Source organism: Arachis ipaensis, chromosome B7 (genome assembly GCF_059453495.1).
Source record: "Arachis ipaensis isolate K30076 ecotype BB chromosome B7, ASM5945349v1, whole genome shotgun sequence".
NCBI classification, from domain to species: domain Eukaryota; kingdom Viridiplantae; phylum Streptophyta; class Magnoliopsida; order Fabales; family Fabaceae; genus Arachis; species Arachis ipaensis.
Genome location: NC_142442.1, coordinates 141952361 through 141967593, shown reverse-complemented (window position 1 = coordinate 141967593; position 15233 = coordinate 141952361). Strand labels below are relative to the sequence as shown.

The 15233-nt window shown below is 30.3% G+C and overlaps 1 protein-coding gene across 2 annotated transcripts; it reads right to left on the bottom strand.

Moving 5' to 3' along the window:
• Window positions 1–11519: 11519 nt before the first annotated feature.
• Window positions 11520–13997, bottom strand: ZIP4 (zinc transporter). Of its 2 annotated transcripts, none has more exons than XM_088493173.1 (4): window positions 13510–13997; window positions 13349–13400; window positions 12475–13172; window positions 11520–12202 (listed from the first exon to the last, which is right to left on the bottom strand). In XM_088493173.1, exons 1-4 carry the CDS (start codon window positions 13522–13524, stop codon window positions 11747–11749), a joined length of 1221 nt encoding a protein of 406 aa, XP_088349299.1. In that variant the 5' UTR covers window positions 13525–13997; the 3' UTR covers window positions 11520–11746. The 2 variants fall into 2 exon arrangements, with proteins under 2 accessions (XP_088349299.1, XP_088349300.1); XM_088493174.1 differs by having other exon boundaries at window positions 12475–13217; window positions 13510–13900.
• Between the last annotated feature and the right edge of the window lie 1236 nt (window positions 13998–15233).

Sequence of the window (15233 nt, the reverse complement as noted above, 5' to 3'; positions counted from 1 at the left end):
TCTCCTTGAAGCTCTTATGATCGGTGCGAATCATGTAAGGTCCAACATCGGTTGGGGAGGGGAACGAAGCATGCCTTATAAGGGTGTGGATACCTCTCTTTAGCATGACGCATTTTGACAAGTGAGTGTCGGGGGCTTCGGCTAGCATCCCTATCGTCAAAGACAAAACCGTGAGGCCTTGTGTGCCAAAGCAGACAATATCAGACTTAACTACAAATCACAAATTTGTCTGGGATGTTACAAATCACAAATTTGTGGCCCAACAAGTAGTGGCGAAACTTAACCACCGCTGTCAGGATCGCTTGCATTTCCCGAACATATGTGGATTGCTTTTGATTCAAACTAGAAAGCTTCTTAGAAAAGTAAGCGATGGGGTGACCTTCCTGACTAAGAATGGCCCCAATACCAGCCCCAGATGCATCCATTTCGAACACAAATTGCTTGGAAAAATCAAGTAGTGCTAACACTGGGGCGTTAGTAAGGACTGTCTTCAACTGTTGAAAGGTGGCTTCCGTGTGAGGGGACCAGTGGAAATTATCCCTTTAATAAATCAGTCAGTGGGGCAACAAGTAAAGCAAAATTTTTGATAAACTTGCGGTAATAACTGGCAAGGCCGAGGAATGCTCGAAGTTGTTTGATGGAGGTGGGAGAAGGCCATTGTTTGATTGCCAAAATCTTGGAGTCATCAACGCAAACACCCTCTCGGGAAACCACATGTCCCAAGTAATCAATTTGTTACCTTCCAAAGGAGTATTTGGATAGCTTGGCATATAAGGCGTGGGTGCGCAGCACTTCGAAGACATGCATTAAATGCTGTACGTGGGAGGACCAATCCGAGCTATACACAAGGATGTCGTCAAAGAATACGAGTACAAACTGTCGCAACACATTTGCAAAAATAGAATTCATTAAGCTCTGGAATGTGGCAGGAGCATTGGTGAGACCAAACGGCATAACGAGCCATTCATATAACCCTTGGTGAGTGCGAAAAGTAGTCTTGTAACAATCTTCCGCTCTTATTCTGATTTGATGATACCCAGAACGCAGATCGAGTTTCGAAAAAAATTGCGCACCAAACAGTTCATCAATCAATTCATCTATTGTTGGCATTGGAAAAGAGTCTTTAACAGTGACCGCATTAAGGGCACGGTAGTCAGTACAAAACCGCCATGAGCCATCTTTTTTTCTTAACCAATAACACTGGAGAAGAAATGGACTGGTGCTTGGTTGAATAATGCCTTCAGCTAACATATCTCTTACCATTCTTTCAATCTTGGTCTTCTGGCTGTGGGGGTATCGATATGGTCGCACCTTCACAGGAGGAACATTTGGAAGTAGCACAATTGAATGATCATGGCTGCATGGTGGTGGAAGGCCATAAGGAATGCTAAATATATCCTCAAAGTTACGAAGGAGCGAAATAAGTTCAGGGTCCAAATTGCATGGTAATATCAACATAGGAGGTTCCATGCTATCTTTCGACTGCACCTGCATAGTATATAGTTCAGCAATCTCATCCGTGGCCTGGAGTCATTTTAAGTGATTGAATTGTGCCTTGGCTGGTAGCTGTTGTAACTCACCCTGCAGTGTTACCAATTTTCCATCATCAAAGAATGTAATAAATTTCATTTTGTAATTTACCAAATGTGTATCAAGAGTTTCTAGCCATATATCTCCCAACACTAGTTCCTCATTAGCTATTAGCAGTACAAAAGCATTTACAAACAAAGTGTGGCCCTGGATGTTTACAGGCAATTGCTGCACTTCGCCTTCACATTGCAACAAAGTGCCATCTCCTACCTCCACCTTGAATGCGGGGTGCGTGATGCACAGTGACAATAAGTCTCTTAATCAAGGCGGGGTGAAAAAATTGTCAGAGCTACCTCCGTCCATTAAAACGTGCAGTTCTCGAGCCTTTACTGTCCCTTTAAAATGGATTGACCTTTTTGCAGGGATACCAGTCAAGGCATTGTAAGAGAGATGATGGGAATCTTCTGGGATGTGTTATCCAAAATTATCAGGCTGTTTGATCTCAGTGTTTTCCTCTTCAATTGGTGGATCCTCTGGTATTGCTTCTGTGGTTTGGATGAGTAAGTAATGTTTGGTTGCACATTTATGGGATGGAGAGAAATGCTCATCACATGTGAAGCAGGACCCTTCTCGCGTCTAAACTGGATCTCGGTGGGACTGAGTTTATGCAACTTAGTAGAGCTGGTTAGAGTGGGCAATAGTGGGGTTGTGGGGATGGGACTCAGGGTTATTGGGTTGGACCCAGGTGAGGGTTTGGGTACAGTGTGTTGGGGTAGAGGGTAAGCTGATTTCCATCGCGAGGAGGACGGGAAGAAACACTCCTCAAACAGCTTGGCTAAAGAAACCCCCTGAAGAAGAGATGCCGGCGATCGTGCCTTTACCTCACGTTTCAGTTTTAGGTGTAAACCCCCTACAAAGCAATCCAATAACAGGGTGTCGTCCATGCCATAGGTTCTTGAAACTAAATCATTGAAGGATTCAAAATACTTGCCAACAAAGGAAGTTTGTTTCAATTTTAGTAACTCTTCTCTAGGGTTATCAAATTGAGAAGGGCCAAATTGTATCTGAATGGTAATCGACAAATTCATCCAATTCTTCTTATTCAATTTTTCCCAAAGCTGAAACCACGCTAAAGCCCGCACTTCGAGGTTGACTGCGACGACGTCGAGCATTTGATCCTCCGCTACATCATAAATCTTGAAAAATCTCTCTGCCCGGTTTTCCCCATTAAATTTAGAAAAATCCATCTTCAATTGTCGTAACGATGCGAAACCAGACGAAGAATGGGGTTGTGTAGGCGAGTTTACCGTCGGGGATATGAGCTGTGCTTGTATTGTTGCCAGCGACTGGGTAATCATGGTGAGCTATTCATTGTGGAGATCGGCTTGTTCAGTGAGCTTGTTGATGGCCGCTTGCATAGTTTGCATTCGAGTATTATCCGCCATTTGAGGGTTATACTTTATATTAACTTTTTTAGTATTAAAAGTGTTTGTTAATGATTTTTTAGATGCTAATAAGTCAAAGGATAATTTTTAATGAATTTTTAGAAATCGTTGAATATTCTGTTTTAAATTCATAAATTTATAAAAATGCATATTTTTTGAAATTTGAACTAAAACACTAAAGTTGAATTTCTATTCTTATTCATTTTGATTTTTTGATATTTTATTTGAATCCAAATAAAAAGTACTTTTTTATTGACATTTATGTTTTAAAGTTAATGTAGAATAACTAAATAATTAACTTAAAAATAGTAAATGTCAATAATCTGTTATAAGTAGTAAATCGAATTAGTTCCATACTAATTTGAATTTAACCAATTCAATTTATACTTTAAACAATGTTCCTATGTCATTCGAATCAATGTGTTTCGATTTACTATTATATTATATAATTTGAAATATTTATGTAACATTATTTAATTTGAGTGATTTATATATATTGTTATTAGTTTAGTTTATATAACTGTTTTATCCTAAATAATAACAATTGAGTAGATGGAAAAAAATATAAAAGGTGACTACAAGTGACTGACAAGTCACAATAAAAAACATGTGGAAGATAAAATGCTTGCTGACCATGTTTTTGACTGATACAATAAATACCTTTTTTTGTCTTGGTTTCTAATCTTAACATTAACAAACAATATAGTTGAAAATTGAGGTGTAATTAATTTTACTTAAAATTAATAGTTGAAAATTATTAAATAAAAAATTAATTTAATTTTTTTTTTACCAAAGATATGAGATTTGAACTCGCAATTTCTTAATTGAATATAAGAAGATTATGTCATTTGAGCTATTATTCATTGGCAAAAAATTAATTTAATTAGTATCAATTTTAATAAAAACTCAGATGTAATCAATTTTAAGTGAAGTTGATACCTAAAAATTATTAGATGATTTAACTGATTTGATTAAATTTTCATCAAATATCAACTTCAGGTAAAGTCGAACATAAATTGATTGAACATAAATTTTCACCAATAATATACTAACAGAGAAGAGATGGGAAATAAGGGGAAACATCATCTAATCATACAATTCCTCTTCTTGGATTCAGCCTGACATATTTGGTTTGCCGCTACAAGCACTAGCCTCAAGTCGGTAAGAAATGTCTTCTTCTACCTGGAGCTACAGGAACTGAATGCGGTCTTTGATTCCACGGGGCTTCTTGCTACGGTTCCAGCACTCGGTATTCATGGCCACAGCCACCTATGACCTATCTGTGTCTCCGCCTCATCTTCGATGAGATTGCTTTCATTTACTCAATACCCAATTTTCTCTTTTTTTTTTTTTTCGCTATCACCTCCATCTTGTACCACACCATCACTCTGTTAGCTCTTCCCATTTTCCGTTTGCTCTATTCTGGAATTTGTCTTATCTATATGTTTAGGTAGAAACCGTAGAATGCATTCCCTCAATTAGTCATAAGTAGAATTTGTACATAACTGGAATTTTTAATCGGTCTTTTTCTATTATCAAATCAAATGTGACCGCTATATTTGTCAATCAATTTGTAGCTATTTAGCCACCGTTAATTTGGCCACCATATAGACGTGGCTAATATAAAATTATGGGACACAGACTACAATGTAAAAGGGTTGTAGTCTTATTCAAATGCTATTGAAAGGAGGTTTCAACAATTTTACTAATAAGGAGATCTATGTTTTTACAGATTGATATTTTTTTTAGATTTTTTTCTTGAATTTCAATTTAAGAGAGGAATTTTAATGTGTTGTACTCCCCCTTTATCCTTTAAGTAACAAAATGATATTTAAAAGCTTTATGTTAAATTGCAGTGCTCTATTTCTCAATTTGTAGTAAAATTAAGTAGAATGCAAATTTATGATAGATTTGGATAAAACAAGTATTAGTGTGAGTATATATAGTTTATTCTCTTCTCTGAGAGAGAGAATTTTTTTGCACAAAAAAGAAGTAATAAATAGAAAAAAATATGATATATTAAGATGATTAGCAAGTTATTTGTTAGCACTAGAATTAGAAAAGATACAATCAACGAAGATGCATATAATTGATTATATCAATTGAATTTGAAAAAGATATTGATGATTGACTGTAACAAAGGAGATGGATTAACAAAATATAATTTCTTTTATTTCTAGGTGAAAGAGAAAAAAATTCTTAATGAATCAAAGTTCGTTCAATTAATTTTTTTTTACATTATAATAGTGTAGTCTTTATTTGTATTATTTCTTTCATCAATAATATTTATTAATACTCATTATTATTTAAATAGTCACTTATTTTTATAATTATCATATTATATGTTAGTATCATTGTTATTGAGCACATGACATATAAGATTAAACTTCTAAATTAAAGTAGTTAAATAAATAAAAAAATAAAAATTTAATTATTTTTAAATTAAGACGGCAGATTTACTCATAATATAAGTTACAAATCAATAATAATTATTTATTTATTTTATTAATTTATAATTTTATTTACTTTAGAGAATTTTTTCATATAAATAATACATAAAGGTAAATATTTGTACTTATATATATATATATATATATTATTTTTTATTAGTAACTTATTTTTTGTAAAGTAGACTTTTTTTTATTATATTAATTAATAAGATGATAAAAAAAATAAAAATCAATATTTAAAGTTTATGTTTTATGGTAGAAATTTATCATAATAAAATTCAAAAACATAATACATTAGCATAGTTTACAATAAATTGTTGATAATAATTATATGAAAAACTATAAAATTAATATTAGATTATTACATGACATGCACGGTTACACTTGTACTGCAGACAATAATGCATGCAACATGCTACGCTGACATTTAATATCTTATAACTTTTGTAACTTTCCGTAAACGCATCTGATACAAAAGTATACTATTCTAGAATACAATACAAAAGAACACAGTGCTGAACATATAAATATATATATTTTATCATTTATGTTAGTACATGATGATCAACACGCACTACATACAAATGTCATATAAATGAGAGAGCCAAAATGAAAAAGCATAAATATATAATTTATATATATATATATATATATATATATATATATATATAAAATATCAAATATAAAAATGAATATATAAAAAATTATAAAAATATTATGAATGAAATGACATCTAAAAATATTTTTATAAAATATTATTTTTATATGTAAATAAAAGAAACATAATAATAAAAATATATTTTTTAAAATATTTTATATTTCTAAAATATATATTATTGAGAGTATTATATAAAGAAAATATAATTATATTATTAAATTTAATTGAGATAATTGAATAATAAAATTTATTTATTTAAATTAATTTTTAAATATTGTACATTTCACTTTTTATATTATATAACATATAGCATATAATATATAAAGTAATAGATATTTTATTTATTATTACAAATATTAGACAATAAACATTTTTTCATATTAATCTACATTTAAATCAATACTAATTGATTTTCTATTTTTATTTAATATTTTTTTTTATAACTATGTTGATAAAGTATTCTAGTATGTTGTGAAAACCTAAATTTTAAAAGACAAGATGCTTTTAAACTTTGAGCTGAACTCAAACTAAAGAAAATGCTTACAACTCTATTTTTAAAATAAACTACAAACAGATACTTGTGGCAATAAAGTGTGAAGAACAACTTGTGTTTTAAAAAATAAAAGCTAAGTTAAGATATTGACTTCAACCATCTCCAAATGAATTATACAATGTTATTACTTTTTACCATTAGTATTAACATGTGCAAATAGTTGCTGCAAATATCTCCAAGTAAATTCTTAATAAAAGTTTATAACATTTAGAAAGTTGATTTAGGAGAAGATTTATCATTTTTAATTGCCTTGATATATACATATAAGTTAGTATATAAGAAACAAAAATGTAATTTTTTTTACAAGATTTTCTTATGACTACTTTGATAATAGACTCAATATTTTTGAAAGTGGAAATAGATGTATTGTACTCTGTGTACTCGGTGTTTGTATATACTCTTAGTGCACAGTTAAGAGCATCAATGGTTCTATAGGCCATGGATGATAATATCAAAGATGATAATAGATAAAAATCTTTAATTTTTTGTGGTATTTTTATCTATTATCATCTTTGTGATTATATATGTTCTATAATGTTGAATTGAGCTCCTTTCTTAAAAAAAAAAAAATTGGATACTATCTAGGCTGTTGCACACCAAGGAACAACTAGTCAACTATATACAAAGTACAAGAGCAAGCAAAAAATTGTTTCTATGAGTTGACCAGACAAGAATTTGTTTTATCTATGAAACTTACAGATTTGTGAATATTTTCGTGCTTCTGTTAATTTATCTCACCTACAATCTCTAGTACAGAGATACACTATTTGGTAAGTGTAATTTGATCTGACTTAATAAGTGCAAATCAATTATTAAAGATTTTTACTATCCTAATTAGTGTAATTAATTATTGAAAATATCAAAATTATCCATTCTATAAAAATTTAAAACTTTATTAATTGATGAAAGAGTTTTTTTAAAAAGATATAATATTTAAATTCAAAATATATTATTTATTTATTAAAAATAAAAATACCTACTAATAATATTATAACAAGTTTAATAAATTTTAATTATACCCCTAAAAATAGTTATATTAGAACATCTCTTTATACAATTGAATATATAATCAACTTTCAAATAACAAGAGTTGCACTCTTAAAATATTTTAATTTTTTTTTTATACAAAGCCATGCATGTCTCATACAATATATGAGGGACATCCTAACTTTTTAAGACTAAATATCTTGTAATACAAAGTAACTGCCACAACAATTTGACAAATATAATTTTCCATCTCACAATATATGAACTATTTATGGCAAATATCTTGTAATACACTCTGTTGTATTTGCTTCTAAGTTTTGATGGTTGATTAAAAGTAAAGGAGAAAATAGTAGGACAGAAGAGGCAAAGCTAAAAGAAAGAAAAGGAACATAATGCAAATTAAACAAAATCAAATCAAAGGTGAAACAACAAACGAGCACTACTTAATTATACAACATATATATGGCAAATATCCAAATAATTTACATATCAAGTATACTTTTAATTTACTGCTAATAGTTCACACTTGACAAGCTACTTAATTATTAATATTAATTACCACCGGCATACATGCAAGTATACATATAAATAAAAACGAACACTGTCTTAGAAAGCATCTGATACATCTATCATAATTATATCATGATGGAGTTGAACTCAAAACCACTCACTATTCTCCACAATCTGGTACCAAACAAGAACTTTTGCCAGCCACTCGTCATCAAAATCAGCTCCAAAGTGCTCTATGTTCATTTCTTGATCCTCGTTCTGAAGAAGGGGGATGAAAATGTCATTCTGTGGCAGCAATGGTGGCGTGGGGTTAGCGGAGCATGCAATTGTAGTTTTTGTATTGATCTCCTTATAGAGGTCTTGCATGAACTTTTGTACCATTTCTTCTTCCAACGGAACTTGCATCATGTCGTTCTCTAAATCTGCTCTAAGTTCCTGCAGCTTTGCCATCATAAACTCTGATGTAGAGTTTGGACTCTGTTCTTCCATCAAACAAGATATGGTACTTTTCTCTCTCTACTCACTCAAGAAGAAGTAAGAGGCAAGAACTCCTCAGTTTTGCTTTTCTGCTTCTATTAATTGATATTTAATAGCAACAGGGTCTCAAAGTTGGTGTTTTTATTTTTTTCAATAATAAAATAATTTATGACTCATCGATAATTAAATATGCGCCTATCTGTCATATGCATATAAATGTGTTTTTTCTGTAAACACTGAAAGGACTCAATTTCAAACTTAGTGCATACATTTAGATGTTTTATAAAGAAACAACAGAATGATTGTAATGACAATGAGTAATAGTTCAAATGGCATAGTCTCTCCATGATTAATTCTATCTCTTATTTTTTTTTTTAGTCTTCCTTCATGTATGTAATTATATTTTTTAATAAAATTTTTATTGTTTTTTTATATGAGTTCTCTTCTTCTATCTTTATTGTGTTTTATTTTTGTTTTATATGAAATTTTTCTATTTTTTGCTTTGGTAAAATTTATAATTGTAATTCTTGTATATTATGTTTATTATTATAATTTTATTATAATATAAATTATTGATCCTACTAAAAGAGATAAAGTAAATAAAAAACTAACTATAATTAATAATAGAGTTATAAATAATAAAAATTTATAATCTAAAATAATATTAAATAAAAGATTATTGAGAGTACTAAAAAAATTATGGATAATATAATTTAATAAAGTATATTTTGATATATTATTTTTATTTTTTATATAAAGTATATTTTATCAATTTGTATATGTTATTTTTAATTTAACAAGTAAATATTAATTTTTATTATAAAATTGATTAATAAAATTTATTTTAAATATCTAAAATAATATAAAATAATTATTTAAATTCATATTTTTTTGTAATTTTTATTTAAAAATAATTTTAAATAATATAATTCAAATAATATTTATTTTATTATAATCTATTTTAATATAAAAGTTACTAAATATAAATAACGTTAATACTAACTCACTTTTAATTAAAATTAATTTTATATAAACTCACATTTAACAAATTTCAATCCAAATATACAATATTGAGGAAAAAAAAAAGAAACCATCCAAACATAAAAAAAATAAATGAGGAGCCAAAACTAAAAAAAAGGTGCTTACTATAAAGGAAACAAAATGTTTAATGAAAAGTTTGTTAAAATCTTAGGATAAGTAAATCTATCTTGAAAGAGTTAATAAGATTTATTTGTAACAGATTAAATGTGTTTTAAAATTTATCTCGAAATACTTAATAATTTATATTTCCAAGCATATAATGTGTCCATACAAATTAGCTAATAAATTAATTAAATGTATAAAATAAATATTAAAATATAAAATATATAGTTAAAATGAATTAAAAAAATATATTTATATACAAAGGTGTGGTCTTAGACTAAGGTGGTCAAGTCAGGGCAGCCAATCCACTGATGACATTTGGCACAGTAAAAGTTGGAGGGCCCATGATTTGACTCGTCTAAACATAGTAAATAAATACACTAACGAGCGGAAGGTAAAATTGTTGGTCAACACAAAATGTCATCTGTTTTTATTTAGAAATGGATCCTCTCATTTTTTTAACATTTGAAAGAATAAAATATAATTTTTTACTTTTAATTTTATAAGTAGAACTAAAATTAAATAGGAGAGAACAATAAAAAAAAAATCTTACACATCTAATTTTTTTTTTCATTGAAAAAGATTCACTCCTATTTTAATCTTAACAGTGTGGTTGTCTGGTCGAGTTGCAATATCCTGCTGCTGCCAACCACAACGGCGTAATATGTGACTCAACGATAATTTTTGGGAGTTACCACAGTAGCGCAATATTTGAAAAAAAATTTCAATGAATAGTTAGACTTCTATTTATGCAACCATTTGTATTTTTATAATTCAAATAGTATAATTTTTTTTTATTTAAAAATTTTATATTTAAGTCTCATTCTTAACTTAAAAAAAAAAATAATAAATTATATCTCAAATAACATAATCTTTTCATCCATATTTATAGTTAAAAAAAAACCCATCACTTAAGTCTGACTTATCATTTATTATAATTTTTTTTAAATATTAAGTCTGACTTATTATTGAATTTAACTAATAAAAGACTTGATAAAAAAATATTTAAAAATCTACTTTTTAAAAATTATTTTTATGTAATATACTAAATTTAATATTTATAACAATATTTAAATTGTTAAAATATTTAAAACATATAAAATATTTATAATAAAATTAAAAAATTTAATTTTTTAATTATAAAAATATTTATATATTTATTTATAGAAAAATTATAAATAAATAATTTTTAATCTATCAATTTTAAATAATTGTAATTAATAATTATTAATTTTATATTTTTAAAAAATAAAATTTAAATAATTATTAATTAATGACAATTTAAAAAATAAAATATGGTTCAAAAACACTTATTAATTTATTGTTTTGTTAGCTAAACTCTATTAATTATCTAACGAAATTATTATTTATATTTTAATAGATTTAGACATGAAATCTTTTTAGACTAATTTGTGACCTATTAATAAAATTAGATTTTAAAATCAATCTGAAAGTATTTTATGACAAAGATCAAACACAGGCCCACACTGCAAGCTCCTAACAGACCCTCCGACCCATTTTCACCGCTAACAACACGAGAGCTAGCTACACGTTTAAAGTCTCACGTAATTAACAGACATTCAAGAATATATACTAAAATAAAATCAATTATAAATTTATAATATATCACTAACTTAGGAAAACACTAAACTAACATCTAAAACTTTTAATAACACATTGCTGCCTGCCTGCGTACTTGGCTAAACGAGTAAGAAAAAATTCCGTTTTATATAGAATAGATAGAACTCAAAACACTAATGCACAGATTTGTGAATTCTTCAGTCCAATAACCAGACTACAGTATTTTTCTTGAGTTTCCGTGTTACAGTGGTTACACATTTTTCAGTTTGTACGTAAAGGCAGAGAAGGAAGGTAAAGAGAAACCAAAGTAACACAGAAAGGAAAACAAAAAAGTGGTGGTATGATATGAGTTATTGATCGACGTACTACTAGTTTACAGGTATAACGGAAGAAGGATCAGATTGAATCATTGTCAAGCCCAGATTGCGAGCGAAGACATCAATCCAGCCCCAAGAAAAAGCATACAGTAAGATACTATCTGCAGCCTAAAATTACAACTCATTCTTTTGCTAAGAAAATCTGCCGCTATCAAGTCCACTAACGCCATGTACACCAATATCCCTGCTGACAAAGAGTCCAGTATGCCCTCCGTGACCAGTGCACCCGCACTGTGAGGGTTATACACCGACGCGATTGCGGTTCCGATCCCAACACCGGTGGGTGTGGTCAGTGCAAAGAAACAAGCCATTATTGTTGCGGATGAGGTCTTGAATTGTGCCTGGGAGATGCACCCTCCCAGTGCAAACCCTTCAAAGAATTGGTGAAAAGACAATGCTGCAATTAAGGGTCTTATGGTGCATGGGCTCTGTGAAACCCCCAGAGACAACCCAATTATCACTGAGTGCGACACTATTCCAAGCTCCAGCACCTGCAATATAATCACAAGTCACAATCATGATCATGAAGTGTTAAAAAGCATTTCATTTTGTTCTATTTTGTTAAGAGGAATGCTAGGAGGCCAGCAATTTTAGTGTTTTGTAACCATTAATTGGCTATTAATAGTGTTTTTAATGGTGTGAAATTACATCTAACGGTGGAAAATCACCCACTTTTGTTTTGATAGTTAAGTGCTGGACAGAAAACACAAAAGTTGCTGTACTTAGACTTTTCCATTTGTTACCGCAGTGATAAAAAAGCTACCTGAGAAACAACCACGTGGCGGACGTCACTATCCTCCTCCTCATGCGTGCCGTGGACATGGCCGTGGTCGTGGGGCCTGACGCCGCCACCAATGCCATGGCAAGCATCCTGGCCATGGGGGTGGTTATGTCTATGGTGAGCAGCGTGCGCGTGCATTCCCACGATGTGCATTCCACCCTTCTCTTCTTCTCCAAAAACCTTCCCACTCCAATCCTTCGCCTCCACGATCCCGTCTTCTACGCCGGATTCCGAAGTTCCGACTCGCGCCTGCTCCTCCACCGCACGGTTCACCCCTTGCTTCCGCTCGTAGTACTGAGTCCCCACGAAATCAAGCAGCAGCGTCAAGAGAGCCGCCGTCATAGCGAAGAACCCCGTGAACGGAAACTTGTGCCACGGTGACGTTGGTAAGCACGGGTTGTTCAGCGCATCAGTAGCGTCTGATAGCATATGGACGAACCCGGTGGCGAGTATGACACCCGCCGCAAAGGCCTTCGCGGCGACGAATAGGTTTCCGTCTGTTCGGAGGAATCTGCGGTGTTTTCCGATGAGCGGAATGGCGATCCCAGCCATTCCGGCGAGCAGGATGGAGGCGATGGCCACGAACTTGAGAACGAAGGCGGCCGAGTCATCACGGCAGAGCTCGGCATCCCGGTCCCCGCACGCCGCCATGAATTCCGGCAGTTGCTGGAAAATCGATGCTTTGGGGAAACAAAAGCACCGGTGTGGAAGAATTTAGAAACTCCCTTTACAAAATTTAACTAGTGTGAATTTTTTGCAATATTAGAAAAGATTCCTTCGGATCTACGAAGCACCCTAATTGTAATTGGAGCGTTCATATCAAATTGTAGATTGGTGTAGCGCGTTAGTCACGTACCTGAATGAAGACGAGTATTCGATAGGAATTGCTGGAGTGGTGGCCAGATATCCTGTGAATAAAACAATTGAAAAAGAATGATCATTATTCATCTAGGGAAAGTGGAGAATAAAGAGAAAAAAAAAAAGGGAAAAAGGAACGAAAGGGAGAAGGGAAGAAACCTCAATCAGAAACATGGGATGATGATAGCACTAGAGGGATATTTGGGAGAGTGCGTATGGGTGGGGGTTATAGTAGAATAGTTGGATGCGGAGGAATCTGAAATATTAATAATGAGATGAAGATGAAAGGGAGAAGGAGGAACATGAAGAAGGGAAGAGAATTGGGTAAGAGAGAGGGTGTCGTCATAGTGAGGGTGTTGAGAGGGGAGAGAGTAGGAGGGGGTTCCTTCGCCTGCTGACTGTTTGCAAGGAAATGAGCGCGATAGTGTCGACATTCTTTCATCACATCTCCTCTCTCTCTCTCTCTCTCTCTCTCTTACTTTTATATCTGGAAACACCAACACGCTGCACCTATTTAAATATTCAATTTACGAATTACTAAATTCTTTTCTTTTCATTACAAGAATGCATGGATCTAGACATTAGGTCATATTTTAAACATCCACCGCACAACCAGCCTCGCAATTTATTAACGTCAAATTGTAGATAGCACAATTAATTAAAAAAAATAAAAAATAAATAACTAATATATAAAAATAAATATTTAAATTAATTAAATAATAATAATAATTTTTTAAAATTAATTAAAAATTAAATTTTAAAAAAACACGTAGCATTTTTTGTTGTCAAATATTTTTAATAAAAAAAAGTTATTGTTCTAGTATTAAAAATCATTATGAAGTTATTTATCGTATTAATTCTTATTTTTTTAATCTCTACTATATATAATAAAAATAAAAATATTATTTATACATTAAATATTATAAACATATGTATAAAAATATAAAAAAGAAATATAAAGTAGAATTCAGTTATGAAGTGTTGTGTTAAATAATAGGAAATGTCTAACATGTTTTACTTTCTAACATTTCTATTTATTTTCGATTTTAGTTTTTCCAATTGAACATGACGCTTTTGTGTTTTCTTGCATTTTTTATTGCTACTACGAATGTCCATGGCTGGGCTGGGCCGAGTTTAATTAGGCCAAATTTAAAAAAATGTTGGATTTATTTTAACTTACTTCGAAAGTGATTTAAAATAAATTAGATTAAATTTTATCGATTAGAAATAAAATTAGTATATATATATTTATAAATTTTATATATTAAATAATAAAATATTATTTTTAAAAATTAAATTTAATAAATATTATACTACATTTATATTAAGATAAATTATTTTAAAATAAAAATAATATTGTATAAAATAAAAAAATTAATTAAAATATAAAAATATAATATGACATTATTCATTTTATTTTAATACAGCATTACTTAATATTTTTTATGTAATTTTTAATCATTTTTCTCATTTCAATTTTACTCTAAAAAATTCTTATCAATTATCATCAGTTTAATTTATTGTCAATGGAGACATCGTATAAAATTGTCATCAAGCATTATTATACAAATCATGAATTTGATTGAAATTTTTTAGTGTTTGATTTATAAATTTGTTAGCATCTGATATCTAAGTTTATTAGAGTTTGTTTTATAGTTTAGTTGGATTTGGTCAAGAATTCAAATCATGAATTTTGATAAAGGTTTAGTTCAGTTTGATTAATAATAAATCATGAATTTGTTTGTAGGTTTTTTAAATGTATGCTTTTCTAGGTATATTGGAGTTTATTTTTTGAGCTTATTAGATTTCAATTGAGGATTTAGTTGGAATGTGGTTATTTTGGATTTTGTTAAAAAGATGTTTAGGTTTGATCCGTGGATTTC